Raw genomic sequence first — 24,239 nt, forward strand, 5'->3', positions numbered from 1 at the left:
TACTATTCACTTTACCCTTTATTTTGTTCTTATCATTAAAACTCAAAGTTTTCAAGCCATTTTCATTAGTTTTCCTATAGTTTTAAGGACAAGGGAAAGAGACAATGGGGCATGCACCAAGCTTTGTCCAAGGGTATGAAGTGGTTCAAATTGTTATTTGTGGAACTTAGCAACTCACATACCCAAGTAAGAGATTTGGCATTATGTTTTGTAAACAATAAGAATTGTGACAATTTGATGATCTTCAAGTTTCTGTAATTAATGAGGTGGAGAATGTATGTATATATGTGTGTGAGTTTGTTGTTTGTTTGACAAAAAAATAAAGCTTGTTGTTTGTTTGTGATTGTCTACTTGGGAGAAGAGTAACCTGTTATGTTACGTGATAAGATACAAAGGTATATATGCTCTATCATAACTTGTGGGTAAATTTATATCGTGTAACGTGTGAGAATGTCATACTTCGTTTGCATTTATAATGTATATAAACTACAAATATATGTCATAGTCTCTCTCTCCTTTTCTGTTTTTATTTTTTTTGCCAATAATGTGCTCCTTCTGTGTGGCAATTGCAGTTGTGAGTTCATGCTTATCCGTATATGCGTGGAAAGTTAAGAGTATGAGAGGAAAAGATGTCGTCAAGTCTATAATTCAAGTCAATTATCAAATCTTGCAATGGATTTAGAAGATGTTTATATCCCTAGTTTGTGAATGTAAGTAGACTATTGGTCTCTCACGCTTTTTTGTATTCGTTTTTTATTAGTAAATCAGTCTGCATACTTTTAACTTATATGCATTTGCATTAGAATGGTTTATTATGATGAGGGGGGACACACGGTTTTATCATAAGCAGATTAAGACTATATATTGTGGTCAATTTTCGCGTGGTCTCCTCCTTTTGGGATGCTTTATTTGCCTTGGCATACATTTGGGGTCCAATGTAGCTAGGGTGGATATGGTGGTGGGGGTGTGAAGGATGATGGGAAGCTTTTTCGAACCAGTGGTGGTTCCTTTTGTTGGTGACACCATGGCTGGTGGCTTTGGACCAATGAATAGTGAGACTTTCCTTTACATATAAATATTTTACCATATTAGAATATTGCTCATATAGATCATATGTTGATGGTGTGAAACACGATGAAATTGAAAGAGAAGTGACGTGTCATGGATTAAAATTGAACATTTTTAGAAGAAAATGAGAAATTAAGGAAAATGGGATGTTGGAATGGTATACTATCCTTAACACAGTGCACTATTGAATATATAATATTTAGTTATAAAATTTTTCTTCTATAAGAACAAAAATTCTTATAAATAGAGTTTTGGGTTTTCAATATTGATGCTTATCCAACAAAGATGAATAGATCCACTGGCAAATACACAGAATTCCATCTCAACCTTGATGCATAAATGTTATTTGTTACTATTCAGAAGAGAAAGGGCAAACTCTTGTCTGGATGGCACAACGTGACAACTTAAGAGAAAGAAATTAAACGATATCATTAGAATACGCAAGAGAATATGAGAAAACTTTAAAATTGTTTATTGAGCAATAAGAAAGATAGAAACCCTAACACCACAAAAAGATATATAGTCTATCACAACCCTAAACTTGCTAGGAATCCTAATAGAAAGGAAAGTACAAAAAATAGCAAGCTACCAAAAACATGTCCTCAAAACTTAGAATGATGCTTTGGGCTAGTAAACATTAGAATTTGGCTAAAAATGCATATATGTCAACCAAGCATTGAGTATTGATGGCGATTTTTTGTCTTTTCAAAATAACGGACCACAAACCAAAATCTGTAATGTAAAACTTCATTATTGGATTTGCACATTTCAATCTAATTCTCGATTCACTCTGGCATCTAATCTACAGAAAATGGGGCCAATGATTTACTTCTAGAGCTTTAGATCTCATCATATGGATAACAAAAGGACAGTCTTGATATAAAGTTAAAAAGATTGCCCAAATTAATTTGAAAAGCAGATGCATGAGTGAACTTTCTCCATATAAAAATGGCAATATTTGAATTGCGAAGAGTGCTTATGCATGAAACCAACCCACCTAAGTAATGTATGAAAAAGTTTTAAAAGTTGTTACGATCGAAGGTGTACTATCACAATTGGCTTTTCGAAGCTCGATCTGCTCTCTACCAAAAAAAGATAGTGGAACTTGTATAATATCGTGGCTTTGCATGAATGATACAAACAACTTTCGAGTCCTTAACTACCAAGAAATTAAGTAAAGCTCCCTTTCTTAAAGAGTACTCAACAAATTAAGAACCAATCAAAATGCACCTTCGGCGTTTCACCAAATGTCCACACATTAAATTTTACACGTGGAGCAGTATTATTGGTCATCTGTTGATCAGATCAAATCAAACTTTCAAAATAATTAAGGGAACTTTAACGAAAAGCACCCGGTACTGTTCACTTTAACGAAAAACCACATTTTTACACTAAAAAGTTTATCCTGGTACTATTCACTTTACCCTTTATTTTGTCCTTATCATTAAAACTCAAAGTTTTCAAGTCCTTTTCATTAGTTTTCCTAATAATTAATCCACTACTGTACCATACAAGGAGGGCTACTCCTAATCCCAAACGACGTTCAAAAGGAAAATTATCCAACAAGGAAAATTTCATATAACATGAACTTAGCTCACTATTAAACAAGAGAAAATTACTCTAAACAAATAGTGCACATTGGTAACTACTAATCGTTACATTAGGTAATGATCATCTTTTTTACCTAGATAAATGTTGATATTAGGTAATACAATAACTGATATTAGGTAATACAATAAGTTTATTTTTATCATCTCATAGTACTATTTAAGAAAACGATCACTTTGTCAACCATTTTTACCAACTTCTAGTTCTAACTATACTCCTGCTTCCATGAGCGTAAAGTGATATATACTAGCAGATTTACCGACAAAAGAAATGTAAGCATCTATGTCTTTTAAAAACAAAAAGAAAATTGCCCCAAGTTTAAGAGAGAAAAACTTCCTGGAGCGAAGCACGTTTATCATCTTTTAAGTAATAAATCAATCATCAACTTTCATGTCCTTTAGTTTCCAAAATTTTGTCTACAAATTTAGTCTGCCTAGCATTATCCTTGCAAAAAAAAAACAAGAACAGTGGAAAGGTTTTTATCTAGAAAAGGTGACTCATAATTTAATTAGATGCCATTTTCCGTCCATACCAATTGACATTTAGGGATTGAGACTTATGGAAACCTAATGATGCATAAGTTTGAATTCTTAACTATAAATGGGGAGGGAGTTCAACCAAAAAAAGAACTATAGAACTATTAGAACCCCTAACAACGTACATCTACGTGGACCAAAAACGTAATGTGGCCAACTTCCAAATTCCACTGTCCCTTTTAGTGGGGACTAGGTTTCCTTTTCACAACGACCCCAGTTCATGTGGATATGAAAGATTTTGCGCTACAATTCTGTTTATCGCACGTGGTTGACATTTGGAAGCATTATATATACACTGTTTTCAGAGTATTTCGTCGACACCATAAGCAAACACTTCACTGATTACTTTTTTTATTTTATTGATTTATTGCTTTTTAAACTATTTCTGTGCTCAATTAGCTCATTCCTCAACTTATGAAAGTGTAAATTAATTATCAGTGTTCATATGCTTAAGAATACACCAATCAAAGTGAAAGTTTGAAAATTCAAGAGATATATAATACATGCAGACAATCGATGAGCAGTAAACATACTCATTATCCTATCGAAAATTCCCAATGAATGGATGCCCTAACTCCACGATGAGGCACTGCCTTCCTCTGGTCTGTATATACATGGAGAATGTACTGTCATTGTTGAATGTACTGTCATTGTCGGCATTACTCTAATTCAAACAGATCGATCATTAATCTTGTTGAAAGGTATAAATGATAAATATTAAGGATTCATGCATGCACATTACTCTAAAACAGCTCTAACCCTAGCTCTTGTTAATAGGTACTGTCGGCACTCTTGCTGAAAGACTTAACTGATTAGGACCATAGCAAATAGTAGAGAAAGCTATATTTGTGATGGACCTAAACCGAGGGGTGCTTGAGCTAGCTCCGGTAGTGCTTTGTTTTTTTTTTCTTTTCCAAAACGGTAAAAACTTTGATTAAACTTGAATCGAAACGTTTATATCAGATGCCAGAGTGCTGAACAACCATTCCAGTTCAAACTCATTCCAACTATGAAGGCCATCTTCCTTAAACACAAAAGATGCCACTAGATGTGTTGTCCTCTTACTTTTATGTTTGTTTGTCTGAATTATCTCCAGATCATTGGATTGGTTAGTAAAAGATGTATTCATGTGTCAACCCTTGAAATTTTTCTTGTTTGGTTAATGAAATTGCTATCGCTTGTTGTAACAGAATATAGAAAGCCACTCGTCAATGAATACTAACTATTATGACATGGGTGGGTGATGTGCTTATATTTTAGGTTTAATTACACTATGCACTACATATTAAGAGAACCATCCTTACCAACTAAGAAGATTAAGTTACTTTCATGGCATTTCTAAGTTTAAAAGTTGAATAATAGAATTAACTTTTAAGGACAATATCACTTAAAATGCACTCTCTTTTTTTCATCTCCCACAACCCTATATTTCTCTTTATGCTATTAACTATCTGTAACTGTCATCACATAGTTTTCTAGTATTAATAAACAAAATAAACAAAACACGTGTTATAACATGTGTAGACAATAACACTATTATAAGAAAACATAACAGTAGCCACAAATATTAGTTGAACAAATTGAGGTGGGTAAAATGAGAGATTTTTTGGTCTATTAGAAACTTCTATTATAATTATAATGTGTTTTTTTTAATTAATATACTATAAAAGTAGAACATAAAAACTATGTTTCCAACCCACTATATTATAATACGTAAAGTTGTACACCACATGACAAGTGTTCCGAGTAGATAAAGTTCCCCATCTTATTTTTCTTGTAGTGCAACTTGAACTATCAAACACTGAAGTTTCCAAAAGGATGTGGTGACAGATACGATTAGTCCTTCTGTGTGCGCATGGCTATAGGGTAGTTGATGATAAGTTGATAACATGTTTTAATGGTGGTGAGAGCACACCGTACGTAAATAAAGATCAAGCAAGATGAAGCAATGTAAGGTGGATACGCATGTGGGGATAGCTAGCATGAGACCCCCCATAAATAGGGGCTCTCTGTAAGGTACCTATACCAGCCCTAGTCTGCAGTGCCCACTTGCAACTATCAGGCTGGCAGTTATACGAAGGAACCTTTTACCCTTTTGTGCTTTTAGCTGCTATACATCACGTTTCTGATGCCCTTGTGGGAAGATTTTGGTTCTGAGTCACAGATATGTTTGGTCCCAAAAGCTTGAACGGTACATAAGATCGTGCAGAATCCATCTTATTTTAGAGATAATAATATGTGTCCCACACATATGCAGTAGGCGGAGTCAAAATTTTAAATAATTGTTCATGATATCGACCAAAAAGTTTCATTCGACTATTTCGTTGAACCTCTAGTAGGCATCTACCAATTCCTACAAACGTATGCCCAAAATTTATGCCAACATATATACACAACTACTATTATTTGTAGAGGCTTGTCGAGGATGGTTGCAGAATACTATGGAGTAATGTTGAAGACTGTCAAGGTTTGTCAACTAAGGTATTTCATCGAGCACATGGTGGCCCACAATAGAGTCTCACACAAGAAGAGAGAAAAAAAAGACAAAGATGTTAGAAGAAAATAGAAGAAGCAGGAGGAGGAGATTATAATTTAGTTTGCCTTAACTGTTTATAAGGATCAAATATAATACACAAACAAATATACATGGAGTTTTTTTAAGTTGTTGGGGGCCAAAGGCAACCAATGACCTCATATTAGCTCTGCCACTGCACATATGTTCGGTATGCTAAATGATACATACTTCTATTGCACTATATATGTAGTTGTGACATCTTAAGAATAACTCCCCTATCTTGGATTCAATAGGCCATGTGACGAGAGAGATAAAAAACATTGAAACTGCATGTGATAGTAACGTAGTTTATTTGTCATGAAATAAGTCTTGTGGATTGGAGAGTTTGTCATAATAATATATTAACATCATTAATTAGTTACCATAGATTGTCATGGATTTGACTCATTTCCAATTGTTGAAATGACAACATTTTATTTTACAAACATCACAATCAGAATCGTTCATTCTCTTTATCATCATCATTTAAAGAACCTCTCTAGAGTAATTTTGTCAATTTAAATACCTTTTAGTCATCCATATGTGCCCCACAAATTGACGGTTATGGTAACAAGTGACTCCTTGTGATAAATTGTCAATTTGTTTGATTCATATGAATGACTAAACGGTCTTCAAATCAAATAATTTTTTGGATATGATCTTTAGGTGATTATAAAGAGAAGGTTTTTATCACAAATAGTCCCTTAAATTGACCCACACCATCAAAATAGTCCCTGAAATTGAAAATCGATCAATGCAGTCCCTGAAAATAGGTGTTGCAAATCAATATGATCCTTTCATCACAATTCTATCAAATATTATGTTATGTGCTGATGTGGATTAAATGATTTAATAACAAATTAAAAAAATTGTCAAAATACCTTTTTCTATAGTGAGATTATCTCAAGTCAGAGCTCGTCATTCTCCGTGTCACCAAGATCACCGAGGGAGAGCCCAACAAGCTCTTCACGATTAAGGTTGTGAGGTTGTCGATCGCCTAAATGTTGACAATGATGTCACAGAAGTCGCCATCAATCCAAGCCGTCACCAAAGATGGTATCAATCCATATCCAATTTGATGAAGGGTATCGAAGGGTGTAAAGATGAGTGTCTTGAGAATTTTTTTTTCAAAGAAAAGACGGTGAAGGCTACCATAGATGGAGCTAGAGAAGTGTGGGTCAGGATCAGAGGTGATTACGAAACTGGGTTTTTGGGTTGACATCTTTTTTAATTAATTATTAAATTATTAAACCTATTTATAATTTAATTAGACTTGTGAGACCAATTTATGTGCCATTTCAGCACATAACAATTTTTTTTTTTACAGAATTGTGACCGAATGACCACATTGATTTGAGACATCTATTTCTAAGACTGGTAAATCTATTTTCAATTTCAGGAACCATCTTGATAATATGGATCACTTTCAGGGACTATTGTGATATAAACCCTTAAATCTTGTGGGACCCATGTATGTGTGGCATTAGCATATAACAGAACCTTTGACAAAATTGTGATGGAAGGACCACATTGGTTTGTAACACCTATTTTCAGGACTACATTGATCGATTTTTAATTTCATGGACCATCTTGATGATGTTAGTCAATTTTCAAAAATTATTTGTGATAAAAACCCTAAAGAGAATAATTCTTCATAGTATAATGTGTGTACGGAAATAGAATGATACAACATCATGTATTTGTCAAGAATGAATAACTCCTTACCCTGTTTGGCAGATCGGATAGAGGATCGGATAGGACTAATTATACAGACGCGGGTGTTTGGCGTTCACTCGTACTAAATAAGCGCCGGATTAAATTAACCGGTGTGCTTATTTAGCACGATATACACCGGACTAATAAAACCAACCAAAAGGCCGGGATTATTAGTCGGCCCTCTCTCTCTCTTGCCTTCTCTCGACCCTCTCTCTCTCTCTCTCTCTCTCTCTCTAGGCGTCGTCGTCCTCCCCCCCTGTCACCTTCTCTCACCATCGTCGTCCTCCCCGTCGCCGTCGTCGTCCTCCCCTGCAACTGGGTCTTACAAAGAAGCATGCACTCTCTTGGCCGGCATGGTGTCTGGGAAACCTCTCTTCTCAAAACGCCAACAAACTACTCTCCTTCTCTCTGTCAAACCGCCGCCAGTCCATTCCACTTGCGATGCTGCAGTGCAGGAGGTAACCTTGTCAACAAATCGTTAGTTTGTTTCGTTTGTTGCATCTTGATTTGGGTTGATGTGGATCTGATGACTCATGGTTGCTCACCAGATGTGCAGGCAGGCGGGGAAGAAGAAGGGAGAGAGAGGGAGGGCGTTTGAGGGGTGCGGCGGAGAGAACGGGGAAGAAGAAGGGATGGTTTCAGATTTAATTTTTATTTTTATAAGTTTAATTTAATTTTAAGTTTGATTTAGCCTATCCGGTATAAAACCAAACACAGTATAAATAATACGGTCATTAATCCGATACTGCACCAAACGCCCGACTAATTTAGTCAGTACTATCCGGTGGCTATTTATCATATCCGACAGAAATAGTCAGTACAGTCCGAGCTGCCAAACGAGGCCATAGTGTCTTAATTAGAGTTTCCAATGGGTCCACCCAGATCTCACCTGATTATTGCCAAAAGCCTTCTGCAGGAGATACGCAGTGAGCCAGAATTATTTTGCATGCATGTATGGATGAGTTATGTCATTCCATTTAGTTGCCTTGGTGGAGAGCAACTATAAACTTTCGTTTTTCGTTTAAATGAAATCGTAAGTTAATTACTGCAATAATATAAGAACCACCTCCCATTTGTGAGTGTTTTAGCTCTTTATTCAATTGAAAATACCCATGTCATTGAAATTCGTTTGAAGAAAGTATGATCATTTATGTTCTCTGTCTCTGAGAGAGAGAGAGAGTACCGACTACCACAAAGATACATTATGGACGCTAAAAAGGAAATTTATAGAATAGAACGAGAGAAAAGACAAACACAAAATTGTGAAAATTTGATTACACGGCTGAGAGATCCAATATTATACTTAATAAACTTTTAATTATTAATAATCCAACTTAAGTAGCCACCCAAAAGGGCTCCCAATACTTTAACAATCCTTTCTTCTCACACTCACCGCCACCTTCTTTGCACCTGCTTGGCCTTTCAAACTTTTCTATTCCATCTTTACCCCTAACATTCAAACTATTCCCATCCACCTCCTCACCCTCTATCAAACACACATTTGAACTATTCCCTTCTTCTTCTTCTTCTTCTTCTTCCTCTTCCTCCTCCTTATCGCCTTCTAATTGTTCTACCAATTCTTCTTCTGTATTTTCTCCCACCACTTCTTGATCTTGCTCTTCTGTTTCCTCCTCAATTATGTCATTTTCACACCCTTCATTGTATTCTTGAATGGCTGCTGCTTCTTCCTCTGAGTCAAAACTGGGAGTAAAGGTTTTTGAAAGGCACAATCGAAGGCGGCCATTGCTTCTTTCAGCTTGGAAGCATGAATGACTTAAAGGGGCCTTGACAGCTTTGATGATCAGCCTCCCATCTTCCCTGTGAGGCCTAAAGTGTAGAGAATCCTCGCCGCTTATTGTTGTCAATGGAGGTGGGAAATTGTGAACATTATTCGCCTTCTTTGCACCCGAAAATTTATGCTTATTTTGATGCTCCCTTGCCGCTGCATTCGATTCTGATTCATACATTGGTGAGAAAATGCTGAAGCTTTCTGTGATAATGGCGCCGGTCTCGCAGCCCAAGTCTTCAGTGCACAACTCCAAGCTCTTCTCATTTAGCTTAGTAGCTGATGAGTTCCTATAAACCCTAGGAGGGGTGTAAGTATTTTCTTTGTCCACCTCAGCAGTAGGGTTTTCTAGTGAGGGTTTGGAGATAGCTTGGAGGAAACTCCAGCCACCCATGTCAGATTTTTTGGAGGTGCCCTTATTGCTGTTGATTTCCTCATAATTATTGCATTTCTCTTCAGAGAAACAAGCTTTGATTCCTAATTCTTGGGGGGTAATTGGAGAGAAGTGATGAGCTACCGGTGCAGAAAGTTTTAGCCTTAGGGTTCTTGGCTCCACAAGGTGAGGAGAATCCAGGCATGACTGCAGACCTTGGCACACGATTGTCGCCATATACGCTGGAAATTTCCAGGAAATTAAAAATGGTAATCAAATTTTGAGGTGGAAAACGAAATGAAAAAGTGGGTGTAGGGAAAATAAGGATTCAGATAGAGGGGTTTTGTTGTTTTGTGGTGTCTGAGAAACAGGGTAAAAGCAGAGGACTCTGTTTTGCTGGTGTTAGGAAATTAGAACAAGGGGAGGTTTTTGTGTTGTTTGGAGAGTGAGAGAGGGGGGGGGGGGGGGAGAGGGAGGAGAGAAGAGAGGAAGGAGGGGATTGAGCATGGGTGAAAAGAGAGGGTGTGGAGTGTGGGTATTTGTAGTCCTCCAAGGTGGAAGGTGTAGATCTTAGAAGCAGAGGTGGCCCAGGCGGGCAGGAGGCCTTTTTTACACCACTTGAATTATACAATTCTTAGTATGCTACACACTCCAACTAGACAAGAAAAGGAGTTTAAAAAAATAATCTTCACAAGTAAGCTCTTCAAGGAGCTTTAAATAATTAAATATCGTGTTAATATAAGGAATTCGAAATTTTAAGCAAAAGAACTTCTTTTTCTTCTCTGTTTCCCAAATCTCATGTGGACATAAAATGCCCTTATCTGGGCATGCATGAATGTAGTTAAAGAGAGAGACACATGGAATTTATCATTTCTTTTAAATTACCAGCTTTCCTATTCCTTTCCAAATGAAAGCCGACAAGGGGCAAGGAAGAAAAGGATTCCGCCAAATATTTCTTGACAGTGATATTGCTTTTTCTGTTTCTGAAATATAAGATTTATCAATTAAATACTACAACACTGTGTAGCTAGAGACCAGTTTTTTTATGTATGATCCATATGCCATACGAGTCCGTCAATCCGTTATATAATATATAAAAAAAGAGGAAAAAGAAATACATCAGCACACACCCTTTGAAATTTCTGAGTGGAATTACTAGATTTTGCGCATATTTATTTATATATTTTGCTGACCACAGATTGTATACACACAGTCGACTAATTAGCCTCCATCCATATAGTAAACATAGGAATCTAGGGGAATATATTATCACCTTATGTTTTATTTGAATGTGTAGTCCAAATTGAATGACATAAAATACCAAACTTCTTGGATGCTCTTGTTGTGGAGAGTGATCACTTGAAGACATCTCTAGGATGCCATCATGATGTTCCAAAGCAATAATACAATGTCGTGCATGATAGTTAAACTACATGTCACTGTAATATTGACTTAAAATGTCATTGTAATATTTTAAAGGGGGTGTAGATATGTAAGTCATTCCCCTTATTGTGAGATGGTAGTCTAGTACATTTATTCTTCTTGATAGATGATCTAACTAACCGCAGTACAGTGCTATTATCAACGCCTACAAGTAAAGCTCGATTATTGGTTTTGTTAATTTTGAACAATAGCAAGTGGCCCTTTACCACAGTGGTAAAAGGTGTTGCTCTTGCTTGATGGTGTGGGTTCAGACCTTGTTGATAATTAATCTAACATTTAATTTAACAAAATCTATCATTTGATAAAATAAAAAAATAAAATAAATTCTAAATCAGTCTAACGAAAAAAACATTACCTAGATTGTAATCTACGTATTATTCTATGTATACCAGACCAAGATGGGAAGATTCATGCTGCATGCATCGAAGGGGGATAGAGAGGGGACACTATCCATGCAGCATGCATCAATAATTATGTTCGGCGAAATAAAACTTAGTTAGCTTCAGCAGGGAGACAGAATCCCATGGGTATATTTTCCTATGGATCTTTGAAACAAGAGAGGGGTGATGGAGTGCTGAGTCCCACCCCAATGAATGATCCAGCAAAAACTAGCCTATCTTGTTCAAATATAGTCATAATAATGCCTCATGCCTGCCTGCTCGGAATATTTCTCAACACAAGTACTCGAAATCACGGAAATTATTCTTCAATTTGATTACAACCTTGAAACTTGAAAGAATCTCTCAATCGTGTAACGTATTTAATTTGTTTGGATGATGCTATTCACACACATATTTTTACTTTTCATACATTGTTCTCTCAATTTTCTCAAACGTTGAATGAAGAATATCAATATATAAAAATTAATAAAAATATTTGAGATATAAAAATTGGTACATGAATAGTACTATCTTTTTTCTTTTCTTTTTTTCTCTTCAATTTTGTGCGTTGGAAAGGCGATCGATGTGGTTCCCTCCAGCTTGGGGGGTTGTACGTTTGGTTTGTGGTAACAATTATTAATTATGTTCCTGCCATCACTTTGCACCAATCCCAAAAGGCCATGCAAACTTTTATTATGACTGTTAATTCTCTGTAGAGCCACGGCACTAATTGTACGGACACTTAGGTAGACATGTTAAAAGCTAAGTGATCCTCCACTAGGTTACCCTTTTGTATGTCGGCCGGCTATGTGCCTTGCTAATTCAAACCTAATTAAGGCTATATCTTTGATTAAGAAAGTTCTAAATTTTAAGGTATTGAGTCTAAATTGGTATAATGGACCAAAAATGTAGTTAGAGGAGATTGGCTATGCCGAGCATTATAAAGACATATGAGAGAGAATTATAAATGATACATTCTAAGTAGAAATTTGTAAATATTTCTTACATGTCTGTGTTTGTTTATAGAAGGCGTTCCTAATTCACTCTATCTACATTCTACATTCCATTTTGTACTAAATTGGACTCAATTTTTTGAGACTTGGGAAATTCCTCACTCAAACATAATCTCAATGTATCTCTCTCTCAAAAGAAAAACTCGTGTGGAGACTTATGTGCCAAGTGGAAAAATGAGGAGAGACGGAACTATTTACAGGCCACAAGCTAGCATCCCTCCTAAGCATGAAAGTCTAGCTTTGCCACTAATTAAGCAGGAGTGATTGGTACTACCTAATAAAAACATAATGCGCATATTTTAAGTTTTATTTTTTATTTAAACTTCTTAACAAAATATATTTTAGCGGAACATTGCATGCATGTGACTCATCTTTCCATGTGACAGGAAAGTCCTCACGTTGGTTCTTTTCTCTTTCTTTCTCTAAAATCATATCATTCATATTTATCAAATACTATACCAAAATGAAATACCAACACGACTGCAAGAGCGATCAGTGCTGCCTATAGTTAAAACATAACATACATATGTTTCAAATTTTTTTGTTATAGTTCAAATTCCATAGCATATATATTCAAACTAAACACTGCAGATATTTTGACAAAAAAGAAATATTGCATCCACTTGACATGATGAAATTTCTTTATATCAAAGTTCCCCGAGAAAGTTCTTTGATCTCTCTTTAGCTAAAAGATTATTTAAGGCTTGCTTATTGATAAAAATGGAAATTAAAGCAGCTCAAGCTAAATGCTAAAAGCATATGCCCACCCCAAATACTAAAGCATGTGGGAAGACAACAAGTGACCTACCCTAAATGCTAAAGCATACGCTCAGAATAGTCTAGGACCACTATCCTACAAATGTTGCTTTTAGGAGTACTGGTTGCTCCTACTGGAGGGCGTTTTGTGGTGGTGAGTGATGTGGGTTTCCCAGTATAGAAATTTTAGAGCAGAAAGCTGAGCAATTGGAGGAAAAAGTAAAAAGGAAACCAGCAGGAGCATCCGGCAATCAAATTCTTTTTATGTGTACCTGCTGACAATATTGTATCATTTGCACGTTGCCTTGTGTTTTTATAATTTATGCTGACCAATGAAAATATGTATAATATTAGCAGAATTAATTCGTATTGACGTAAAAAGTGTACTGTTTTTAAACAATATTTTGTTTCATACTAATATATCACCGACCTCTTTTGGTCGATCGAGTGCATGCTGTTAAAACATGCATTCTCATAATTTTATTTTACATTTAAGTTAATAATAATAGAGGTTTAAGAGGCTGAAAAGGCCAAGAATTTGCATGAGAGTGCTTGATGAGTTGCTGCGGTGACTTTCTTCTGGCTTATCAGTTGACAGATAGATGGAGAACTCCGCCAAACTAAAGTAAAACTTATAAACCTTATTTACTAATGGGAGGATTAATTAAATCACCAGAGATGCAATGATGCAATCTGTTCATTGTCTTGTTTCTTTGCGAAGAAAATGTTCTATAACGTCATTAGTTTTGCTTTTGTCTTTAATAATTTCCATTTTCTATATGAAGTTAATTTGAATCATCTTTCTTTTTTCACATTATCCAATTAATTTTTGCTCATTTAATTTATGTTAATTTCCAATTTGCGCTGGTGACAGCGCAGTGTAGAATTACTTCATTGCCTTCAAATATAAATAAAAATACAAAAGATGACAAGAAAAAACTAACTTATATCTTCTTCTCTATTGTCCATGATGTAATGAAAGCAATCTCTTCTCGTATTTTATAAGAAAATCAGCATATGAATCTATGATTATGATACAGACTAAAAGTGACCATATATGTTGCAGATTCTCACTCTATCAACTAAAAGAATTGTCGATAGCAACATGCATTTACTGTTCAAGTAGAATTTAGAAAGAATAATTGAACTCATGGATGCTTTCATTATCTTTGAGATATTTTGGAACGAAACTCGGAGCCATTTGTGCAGGATTTTCGTCTAAAGGGCAATTTAAGGTCAAATACCATGTACTATGGTCCTCGAATGCTGTTAATCCAAGAAGGAAAATTTGACCATCTATTATCATCTGTCTGTTCAATTTTATCTTACTTCTTGTTTTGTTAAACAATAGGACTAACAGCTCATAAAAAGAGAAAATTACAAATTAATATCGCAAGGTCAAGAGACATCATCAATATTAACCATTAAAAATTATTTATAACAAGAAGTTGCTCAAAATAAACGGAGATCATCATGTAAAAGATAGGCTCAAATTGACTAATTCATTAGCAACAAAATTTATTGTCGAATACTACAATTCCAATTGTGGTGCAACATTTCACGAGAATCTTATGGCACTTCATAGATTTCTAGCTTGGGGGCGTAAGCATAGTAATTCGATCTCAAAGTAAACACTGCCAAAGCAAAAACCTGAAAATTAATTAATAACCTTTTGGCACCTCTAATTGATCATACTTTTTTATTGCTCTCTATTAGTACAAAAATCTTCTACATCAGCAAACTAATTGAATAACAAAGGGAGCATCAAGCCTGCATCAGAATCTGTATTTTTCCTCCTAATCATTTTGGTTGAGAGAAAAACAGAGAGGGAGAGAGAGATAAAACTGCATCAGATTCCATCACAGATTTTGTATTGGAGAGAATCTTTAACAAAGCAAACGTCATGTCCCCTTGGCTTTAAATGAAAGCCTAAAGTTAAGCCTTTAATTATTTTCAAATAAACATCATTTGTATTTTAATTAAGACTTTACTGAGAAAGACAAGAGGATCCAGTTCATGGCTTACACAAGCAACTAAATAAATAAAGCACTCACACCTACCTTTTAGAATTTTGACCCATGTTATGATGTTAGTGCCTCACCTTTCCCTTCCATTTTGAATTATTAATTTAAATTAATAACAGCCGGACTAAGCAATGAAAGCCTACGTAATCCATGCAAACATGTCATGCAAGTAATGGCCATTAGTTTATTTTATTGCTAATCTAATTACAAAGTTAACAGTAAACCACGATTGAGCCCTATGAAAAAAACTTTTAGAAGCACGCAGTACACATAAGTAAGCACCGCAGTCGAAGGTTTGTCTTTATTGATGGTGACTAAATAAGCTTTTAATTTTTAATCTCAACTCGTAAGCCATTCTCTCATTGTGAGAGCTTGTAGGATTTAACTTTTAACTTTGTTTTGTGTTCACAGAGCTTATTTGGTTTAGGTTTAACCGTGCTACTAACTTTACGGGCCAATTTGAATGCCTACAAATCGTGATTCCAAGTTATAACGATAAAAATATCATTGCTTTACTATCACAAGCAAAAAAACTTGATGCAGATTATAAGTTGATGTTTCCAGATTCGAACTCCAGTGAGAATTGTGATATGCATACGCACAATCTGATCGCCCCATTATTTTTATGACTTGAATCGCATCGAAATTCATTATTGTCCATGAATAATTTAGAATTTACAAAAGTTTGATGTGAGGTTAGGATAAAAATTTGGAGAATTCAATTTAAATTTACGTACCCTTTTAGATCGATTATGAATATCAAAGAAAAAAACAGAAGTCGATTGCATGCGTGATTTGTGACTTCCTCTTCCACTACCATATTTTAGTAGTAATCATTGAACTAAATCATTATCCGTATATAATACGTATTTCTAGATGAGCAAAGTTGAGCTGGAGTTTCTGCATTTGGCCTTGAAAATAGCAGAACAAAAGTAAGGTTAGTAATCACATGACTAGCTGACAGTGATAATGAGGAATAACAGTCCACTATGTTTGAAAATTTCCCTCATCGAGTTATCCAAAAATTATAAACTTGGAGGATTAGTTAAGCATATGTTATTCGATCATGATCGATCATGATTAAAAATAGTGGTAACATATTAAATCATTGTAAAGATTGCAAGTAGCTAGCATTAAGAAAGTCAAACATATAATACACACACACACACATGTAAATGGTAGCTGCATCATATTCTTTTGTTTTGGTCGATTTTATGGTTAAACTTAATAAAGATAAAGAAAGATCGTTGTCCCATTAAACCTGTGATTAATTAAATTTTATAAAGAACAAATATGAGTCAGTTAACATGAATGCGACACACCATAATACTATATGCAGCAGAATTAATTATTAATAATATTTCACTTTCCAATTTTTCTTTTCTTTTTCATGTTTGCTGGTGCATATATTTCACTTTCAGTTCAGGAACAACGAAGCCAATGATAAGAAAGCAAATAAATCCCTGCCATGAGAACCCTATTTTTTTTATGGGTAGAACTACAGTGAGCGGTCTAAACTCCGAACCCTATTTCTTTCTTTCTTCAGAAAAAGATAAAATGAATCTAGCCAAATATAGGCTCTTGCATAAAGAATCAAAATAATATGATGTGCTACTTCTTGTCTATAGATCCTTGAGAATCCTTTGAAGAGACTTGGTCTCGCCATGTACAGAAAAGGGTGAAAATGTTATTAAAACAATTCAAAAATGTTATCATGCATTTTAAATTTATAAAATATAAGAAAAAATTTGTATAAGAAGTGTGTGATATTTTTGAATAGTCAATAAGAGAACAAAAGGTCGTACCCAGTGCACAAGGCTCCCGCTTTACGCAGGGTCTGGGAGAGGTGAATGTCGGCTAGCCTTACCCCCATTTATGGAGAGGCTGCTCCCAAGTCTCGAACCCGAGACTTACCGCTCATGGGCGAAGGCACTTGCCAACAGTTTAAAAAAAAATTATCCGTCCATAGAAAACTGTATCAAGTGATGGAAAATAATTTTCGTAACAAAAAACAAAAATAAAACATTAACTTTAAGGAAACAGATCGATACTGGAAAATTACAAAATTAGTAAAACCAATACAAGTATGATATTTATCATGCCAATTGTTGTTAGATCATCATCCTCTATTTTTGCTTGTTGATAAACATGTTTTAGTAATGGTTTGGTACTGGGATGCTTTTATAAAAAATAGGTATAAAAAAAAAACTGAGCTAAAAAATGTGTGGTAAACACTTAAAAACAGCTTATTTTCACAGTTTTTTGTGAAAAAAAGCTGAAAACATGAAGCTGCAAAAATGAGTTTATTCTCACAGCACAGCAGAAGCAATTTTTTTTCAAAGCACAACAATACCAAACCAGCCCTTACTTGAAGAATATGTAGGCCTTGCATTAGACTCGTTTGATAAGCAAAACTGGATTGGAATGGATAGGTCTCCATTTTCTGGGCAAATTGAAAGTAGAAGTGAATGATTTTTTATTTAGAGGTGATTAGAAGAGGATTAAACATCAAGAAAACTGATCCCATCGAATCCTTCATTTTGGAAAGGATTGGAATGGGTAAGCTCCATTTATGAGTAATCCATCTTCTACCCTGTAGTTGATAATTCTGTCATCACTCTCCTCAACATGCATTGAGTTTAGAGAGTTATCAATTCCAGTCCAATCCTACGTATCATACTAGCCCTTAATGCGACATTTAGTACTGATTAAATGTCCCGGTGTATCCCATTCCTATATACCAAGATTTTTTACATCAAATCCTCATCCTAGGATCCAATGATCGAGATATAGTGGCTAAAATCTCAGCATATAGGAGACAAAGGAGCATACTTGCTTTCAAACCTGAGAGAGAGAGAGAGAGAGAGAGAGAGAGAGAGAGAGTTTACTGAAGTAAAACTGTATCTATTATATTTTGGGATCGGAAGATCAACAATGGTGAAACATCCTATTTCTGTGTTGAAACTATAACTTATATATCTAAATTCATATCAAGATTCAGCTTCACACGAGATCCTAGAAGTATCAAAATCTAAGAAAATTATAGAGGTATTATCCTTTGTTCGCACTGTTCTAGCCTCACTCAACAAAATATTAGCAATCTTCTCTGCCAGATTCTCCCTGTCCATCGAGTATCTCTCTTTCGTCTGTACAACACCAAGTCAAAAGAGCCAGAAAGAATAACGTTAAGCCAGTAATTATAAAATATCGATCCTTCTCACAGAAAATTAAGTAAAGGAAAAGAAATAAAGATACTACCTGAAGAACTAGCTGAATCGCCTTTTTCGCACTAATTACATCCCATAAGCCATCACTGCAAACCCAAATTCCAGAGTTAATCTTCCATTAAGCATAAGCATTGTATTATTCTCTTGTGCAGTATTGAAGTTCAGAATGTAAAATTTTGACAAAGTCAAATCAAAAGGCACAATAACCTGGCCATTATCGCAAAGGCATTGCTCGCTTGATTGATATGAACTACTTGGCTAATGTATGGTTCATAACTGAAGCGGGAATCCTGCTGTTTAAGAAATTTGTCTCCAAGCATCCGAGCAAGGTTCAAACCTGAATAGTTGGAGCAAGCGTGAGGGATTACCAACATCTAATCATGTAATTCACAAACAAATGGAAGTGATCATTACCACATAGGCGTGTTTCCCCCTCTTTCAACGGGGCTCCTGTTTCCTGGATTCGGAGTCTTTCACCATAACTACTAATTCTATGGTCCTCGGTCATCTTAATCAGCTTCCCATCAACACTTCCACAATTAAATCATACTCCGTTTAAAACAGGGAAAGGCAGTTTAAAACAGGGAAAGGCAGGTTTACTTTTATCCTAATGGAAAGACGAATTGATGAAAACATACTTCATAACACAAGCTGAATCTCCAAGATTTGCACATTGCACAAAGAAATTGTCACCACCGTCAGTCCAAACCAGAAGCAGAGTGGCAGTACAGCCCTGCAAAAGATGGTCCATTATATTATGCAAACCACAAACTTTAACTGCTAGTAACAGAAGCATCTGAAATGCATATGAGAAAGGAATCAATTTTAGATGTGTGTGAATCAAATGCTTCAGTTTCTAATAACACAAAAAGTGCAACTAATGGACCAAGGTAAATTGAGTGAAAAGAAAAACCTCGTAATGGTGATTCATGCATGTTTCTGTCTGAAAAAATGCATCCCTGAGAACATCTGAAGCATCACATAGTGACAAGACCCTCTCCCTTTTTAGCGAATCTGATAAAATGTTAGCAACGATCTGAGGAAGAAGCCTGTAAAATAACAGGACTATTAGGTAACTACAAAAGCATCCATTAGAAACATAGGACACTTAAATTGTAAAAGAAATACTAACTTGCTAGCAGATCCAGCAGCCTCTGCTCCACCATGTCCATCACAGATACCAAAAAGTCCAAACTGAAAGGCAAGAACTTAGGTGATATTAGCTCTTTCAGAAACTTGCAAAAGTATTTCAATGGAAGGAAGCACAACGACATAAGCTCTGAAACCTGATCAACCCCGGGAAGAGGCCATTGATAGTAGCACACATCTTCCATTGGAAGCTTCTTCCCTCCACGACGCAGAGCCATGGGATCTGAAGCCACGCCAACTCCAAAGGGGATCTGACTCTCAGTTTCAGATGCAATATGAACCTGCCACAAAGGGTAGGAAATTAGCAAATGTTATGTCACCTATACAATACAAATTGTGAACACTAGATATCCTCATTATAAAGCCAACTAAGTGAATTAGGATAAAATATATAGAATAAACAACTACCATGATCAATCAAAGCCTTACCACAACATAACATAATGTATAGTATCAAGACTTTAGATCGGTTTTCTATTAGAAACCTGTTTGTTATGTTCAATAAAAGAGGCGCTTGTACAGACAAAAGGAACTGCAGACCAACAAAATAAAAGGTACTTGGTCCTTTTTTTTTTTGTCAAAAAATTAAAGGTACTTGGTCATAAATACTACTATGCTACCCCAAATTATTTTGGAACCATATATGTTTATTCTTTTCACCTTTTCTCTGTGCTTAGTCAACCATGGAAAAGGGTACTATATACATAGAATCATTAAAGGGGGCATCTAAGAAGCATAGAATTTAGGTCTCTTTATCATAGAACATTATGGTATAATGGTAGGTTTGTCCTATTATATTTACACAGGCAGGTTAGAACAAGCAGTCTTGGGTCTTGCAACTATTTTGTATGCCATATGAATCCAAGTACTTGTATTCATTGAAACGTATATTGTCTAATAAAAATTCTTCTCGGTAGCAGAAGCAACAGACGGCCAAAGTAAAATCAGATTAATGTGAGAAATTCGGAGTCCTAAAAGTGTATCTATGTCGCCCAGCCAGAATGTCAGCATTTCTCTATTTTGTGTATGTTATGCATAAATATAATTGAACTAGCATGAAAATTATTACTATTAAGCAAAAACAGTAATGTTATATTACAACTGAATGCATATGTACATTTTTTTTTCTTCACTCGGATATAAAGGCACACTGACTTACAAACACTTTTGAGGTCGTTCCGAGGGTTATTACGTCTCCACTTGCAAGCTCCACGGGGTTACCCCAATGTCTACTTCCAGAATCAGGATTATTGATTGGCTGAGAGTTCAGAAGTGTTCCATTCAGGCTACCCATGTCGACCAGCTCCCATTTCATTTTCTGCAGCCAATGATCAGGATTAACATTATTATTATATAACAAATACACAGATGCAATGCCAATAAATTCAAAGAGGTAGTAGTTGTTATGCTTACATTTGAATTCCAGTTTATCAATGCATGCTTTCCTGACACCTCCGAGTCCTTCAATAATAAATCACTTGGAGGAACCCTTCCCAGGGTCATAGGAAGCCTGGAGGAACTTGTTGACTGTACTGAACAACGAAGTCCGTGGGAAGGACCGGATATGACCTCCAGGTTGAGGCAGGTTCCTGCACTTCTAAAAGAAGAATATGATCACGTGTTTTACACACTCAACTGTATAAAACCATTAGAAGAAAAAACACTTCAAACATGTGAAAGGGATAAGAAATTACTTTGATTCAAGGTATCCTTGGGTAGAAACTCTTGAAATCTCTCTTGTTCTAAACTCTGTCTACTGTTCCTCTGCTCTTCCAGTAACTGCTGGATTGCCAATGGACGCTTCAGGGTCTGACCAACCAAAATATCCTCTGGAGCATCAGAAATCACATCTAGGACGAAACTATCACCTGAAAGTGAAGCATAAATGTCTGATTTTGCTAAGGATTGAAATTGCACTTAAATGCAACTAGTAAAAGAATTATTTAAAAGTTATTCCACTTGATGAACTTAATTACTTTGAGTCAAAATGGGAGGTGCAGTGGGAAGCCTTGGCTTATGCACAAGTCCTTGTGGTCGGGGTGAGCGAAAATTCCCTTCACTTGGAAAGCATGCTCCCTCTAGATCATAACCTCTTGGAAGCTCATTGCCCTGGTTCCGGACCAAATCAGCATCATCCGAAACAAGGGGTCTCTCAAGCTCACCAACCTAAACGAAGAATCACAAGGTGTGAAACAGCTTAATAATTACTGGGTAAACCAAATGATAAATCATATATCCAAAGGGAAGCACTTGGTATTCAGGTAATCATTGAGAATATTAATAGAGATGCGAGACAACAATCATCTAGTGAGATGGCTTGACTTTTCAAATGGTCACATAACACCTAGCCTTTTCACACTCTGTCAGAGTGTGTAGTTTTGTTACTTTGTAGTCTCTTGTATAAAGCTCGTGCACTCGGGCACCACACCTTGGCACTGTTTCAATTACTCTTTTATCAATATAGGCTTCTGATTTCATTACTTTCTCGGAGATAACAAACGCAACGCAGAAAACTAAACAATAGAAAACATATAATGATAGAACCTTCAACAATTGAAATCAGCCCCCGCTCGAATGTGAAATGAAGAAACAGCTTAACAGAGTCACATACATACATCAGCATAAACACAAAACAACAAGTAAGCTGTAACATTAACCCACAAAAGCTCGAACTCCCAGCTTCAAAGTCTTCAACTTTACCCCGAAACACAATATCAAAACCGAAAAAACTCGAGGGAACCAATTGAAACACGAAACGAAATTAATTATACGCATCAAATCATTGATCACACTCGAATCACCACAAATGCTACTTGCACATTCCGAGCTAAACTGATCAAAGTGGAACAAAGCTACAAGTCTTAGGCTGTAAGCTAACTAGCAATCCGAAACACACCAGAAATTCCCATTAAAACGGAAAAAAAAAAAAAAACCCGAAATCCAGTGATCAAACAAGGTCAAACCCGATGCGTCAAAACATTCAAATTTTCCTTCCGTCTTTCCTACGTTTTCTCGGCAACCAAACAGAACATTGCACTATAGGCGCTCTCTCGAACGGAGAGGAGGATCGAAATCGAACCTCTGAGAATTTCGCAATTGAAAAAAAAAAAAATTGGGGGAAATAGTGGAAAGAAAAGAGGGGAGGACGAGAATACCTTGATAGTGCGAGAACGAGAGGAGGAGGAAAAGAAGCGCCATGGTTTGCAGGCGAGGAAGATGAGGAGGAGGATCAGAAGAAGCATAAGGAGAAGAAGACCGACAATGCTCACTAGCATCGTCATCGTCATCGATCTCTCTCCTCTCCACCAGATAGAGATTGTCTTCGAGTTTGCGAGAAGCTCGCTTTGAAATGGTCGCACATTTTTTCCTTCTTTTTTTTTTTTTTTTACTTTTCCATTTTCTTTTTATTATTTACTTGTTCATATAAAAAAGGTATTCGGTTTTTCAAAGGACGCTTTACCGTATAAGTGAAAAATATTTCTATTTCTCTAAATTTTTTTAAGTTTTTTTTGTTAAAAATTATATTTGTTTTCATTAGACAAAATGATCATAAGTTAAACAATCATTAAGCTTAAATTAAACGATTGTCGATGATTATTAAACAAATATTATAGTTCCACACGATTACCCTCCTGCTTCAAATGTCGGGAGGCATTGCTTTGAATTGAAAAAACTATTGTTAGAATATAATTAATGATATAAAAAGCTAACAAAATAAAAAATCAAAAGCTAAGTGCAGAAAACTGATCCAATCCAAAAACAAATTAACAAATAAATAAATAATAATTTTTTTTGTAGTACAACGATATGTTTTACACTAAAGAAATTTAGAGTTTGGATATACCACACAATGGGTAATCTAATTTAATGTCAAATTCACTATCAACGAGATTTGAATCTAAAATCTCTTATTTTCTAGTAAAAAAGAATACTAGCAGATCCTAATATTGAGTGATAAATAAATAATAGTTAAAATAAAGAATGCATGTGCATAGTATTTAATTTTGTTACACGGAAAGGAATGTGAGTGGGAAGGGCCGGTTGGGGATAAGTGGCGGAGGTGTCAGTTTACCAAACCTCCTTATTTCACACCCACCATTGCCTGCTTTCGACCAATTTGGGTTCAACTAAAAGTATTTTCAACCTAAATCACAAGACAATTGATTGTTGATAGAGTTGCTACGTGGTCGGGTATGTAGGTCAAGTTAATAAAACGTTATCACACTGACACGATTAGAGTCAAATTAGCCAAAAAAAAAAAAGTCTGTGGGAGCTTGCGTGTGTTTTTAAATCAAATATATATAGTAATAAACATTAAATTAAATTTTACGTCTCGCAATGTTTACGTAAAACTTAATGTATAACAATGATATTTACGTAAATATTGAGAGAAAAACATTTGCATATAAAGAAATGCTAAGGAGACTCTTAAAGTGACTCTTTAGAGCAACTCCACCCTTGGAGCCATCCCCCCTGGCAATCCACTATTGAATCCACCCTATTGAACAGTAACTGTCTTTAATGAATAGTAACTACCATTAATGAACAGTAATTACCTTTTGCATCTCTACCCTTGGAGCCCTCCCCCCTGGCAATAGGTAATAAA

The 24,239-nt window shown here is 35.6% G+C and overlaps 2 protein-coding genes and 1 long non-coding RNA gene across 3 annotated transcripts; 1 reads left to right on the forward strand and 2 right to left on the reverse strand.

Moving 5' to 3' along the window:
* The first annotated feature begins 7,763 nt into the window (after nucleotides 1-7,763).
* Nucleotides 7,764-8,227, forward strand: LOC139190279 (uncharacterized). Its single transcript, XR_011574379.1, has 2 exons — nucleotides 7,764-7,940; nucleotides 8,039-8,227. It is a non-coding gene; the product is annotated as an uncharacterized lncRNA (long non-coding RNA).
* A 457-nt stretch (nucleotides 8,228-8,684) lies between these two features.
* Nucleotides 8,685-10,301, reverse strand: LOC103453192 (protein FANTASTIC FOUR 1-like). Its single transcript, XM_008392742.4, has one exon. The coding sequence runs from the start codon at nucleotides 9,876-9,878 to the stop codon at nucleotides 8,817-8,819; it is 1,062 nt and encodes a 353-aa protein (XP_008390964.1). The 5' UTR covers nucleotides 9,879-10,301; the 3' UTR covers nucleotides 8,685-8,816.
* A 7,839-nt stretch (nucleotides 10,302-18,140) lies between these two features.
* LOC103414648 (protein phosphatase 2C 70) lies at nucleotides 18,141-22,991 on the reverse strand. The gene is made up of 13 exons (XM_008353012.4): nucleotides 22,789-22,991; nucleotides 21,610-21,799; nucleotides 21,328-21,501; nucleotides 21,047-21,222; nucleotides 20,793-20,951; nucleotides 19,771-19,914; nucleotides 19,617-19,678; nucleotides 19,398-19,533; nucleotides 19,123-19,217; nucleotides 18,899-19,014; nucleotides 18,692-18,821; nucleotides 18,516-18,570; nucleotides 18,141-18,403 (listed from the first exon to the last, which is right to left on the reverse strand). Exons 1-13 carry the CDS (start codon nucleotides 22,918-22,920, stop codon nucleotides 18,248-18,250), a joined length of 1,725 nt encoding a protein of 574 aa, XP_008351234.3. The 5' UTR covers nucleotides 22,921-22,991; the 3' UTR covers nucleotides 18,141-18,247.
* Between the last annotated feature and the right edge of the window lie 1,248 nt (nucleotides 22,992-24,239).

This window comes from Malus domestica, chromosome 13 (genome assembly GCF_042453785.1).
Source record: "Malus domestica chromosome 13, GDT2T_hap1".
In the NCBI taxonomy this organism is placed as follows: domain Eukaryota; kingdom Viridiplantae; phylum Streptophyta; class Magnoliopsida; order Rosales; family Rosaceae; genus Malus; species Malus domestica.

Bases quoted from the DNA above. Each gene is read 5' to 3' on its own strand.
- LOC103453192 (XM_008392742.4), bottom strand. From the start codon at position 9,878: ATGGCGACAATCGTGTGCCAAGGTCTGCAGTCATGCCTGGATTCTCCT.
- LOC103414648 (XM_008353012.4), bottom strand. From the start codon at position 22,920: ATGACGATGACGATGCTAGTGAGCATTGTCGGTCTTCTTCTCCTTATG. The intron at 19,679-19,770 runs GTTTCAGAGCTT...CTTGCCTTTCAG, and splicing joins CTCTTCCCGGGGTTGATCAG to TTTGGACTTTTTGGTATCTG. The intron at 18,571-18,691 runs GTTATTGTGCCT...TTGGGTTTGCAG, and splicing joins GCCTTTGCGATAATGGCCAG to TGATGGCTTATGGGATGTAA.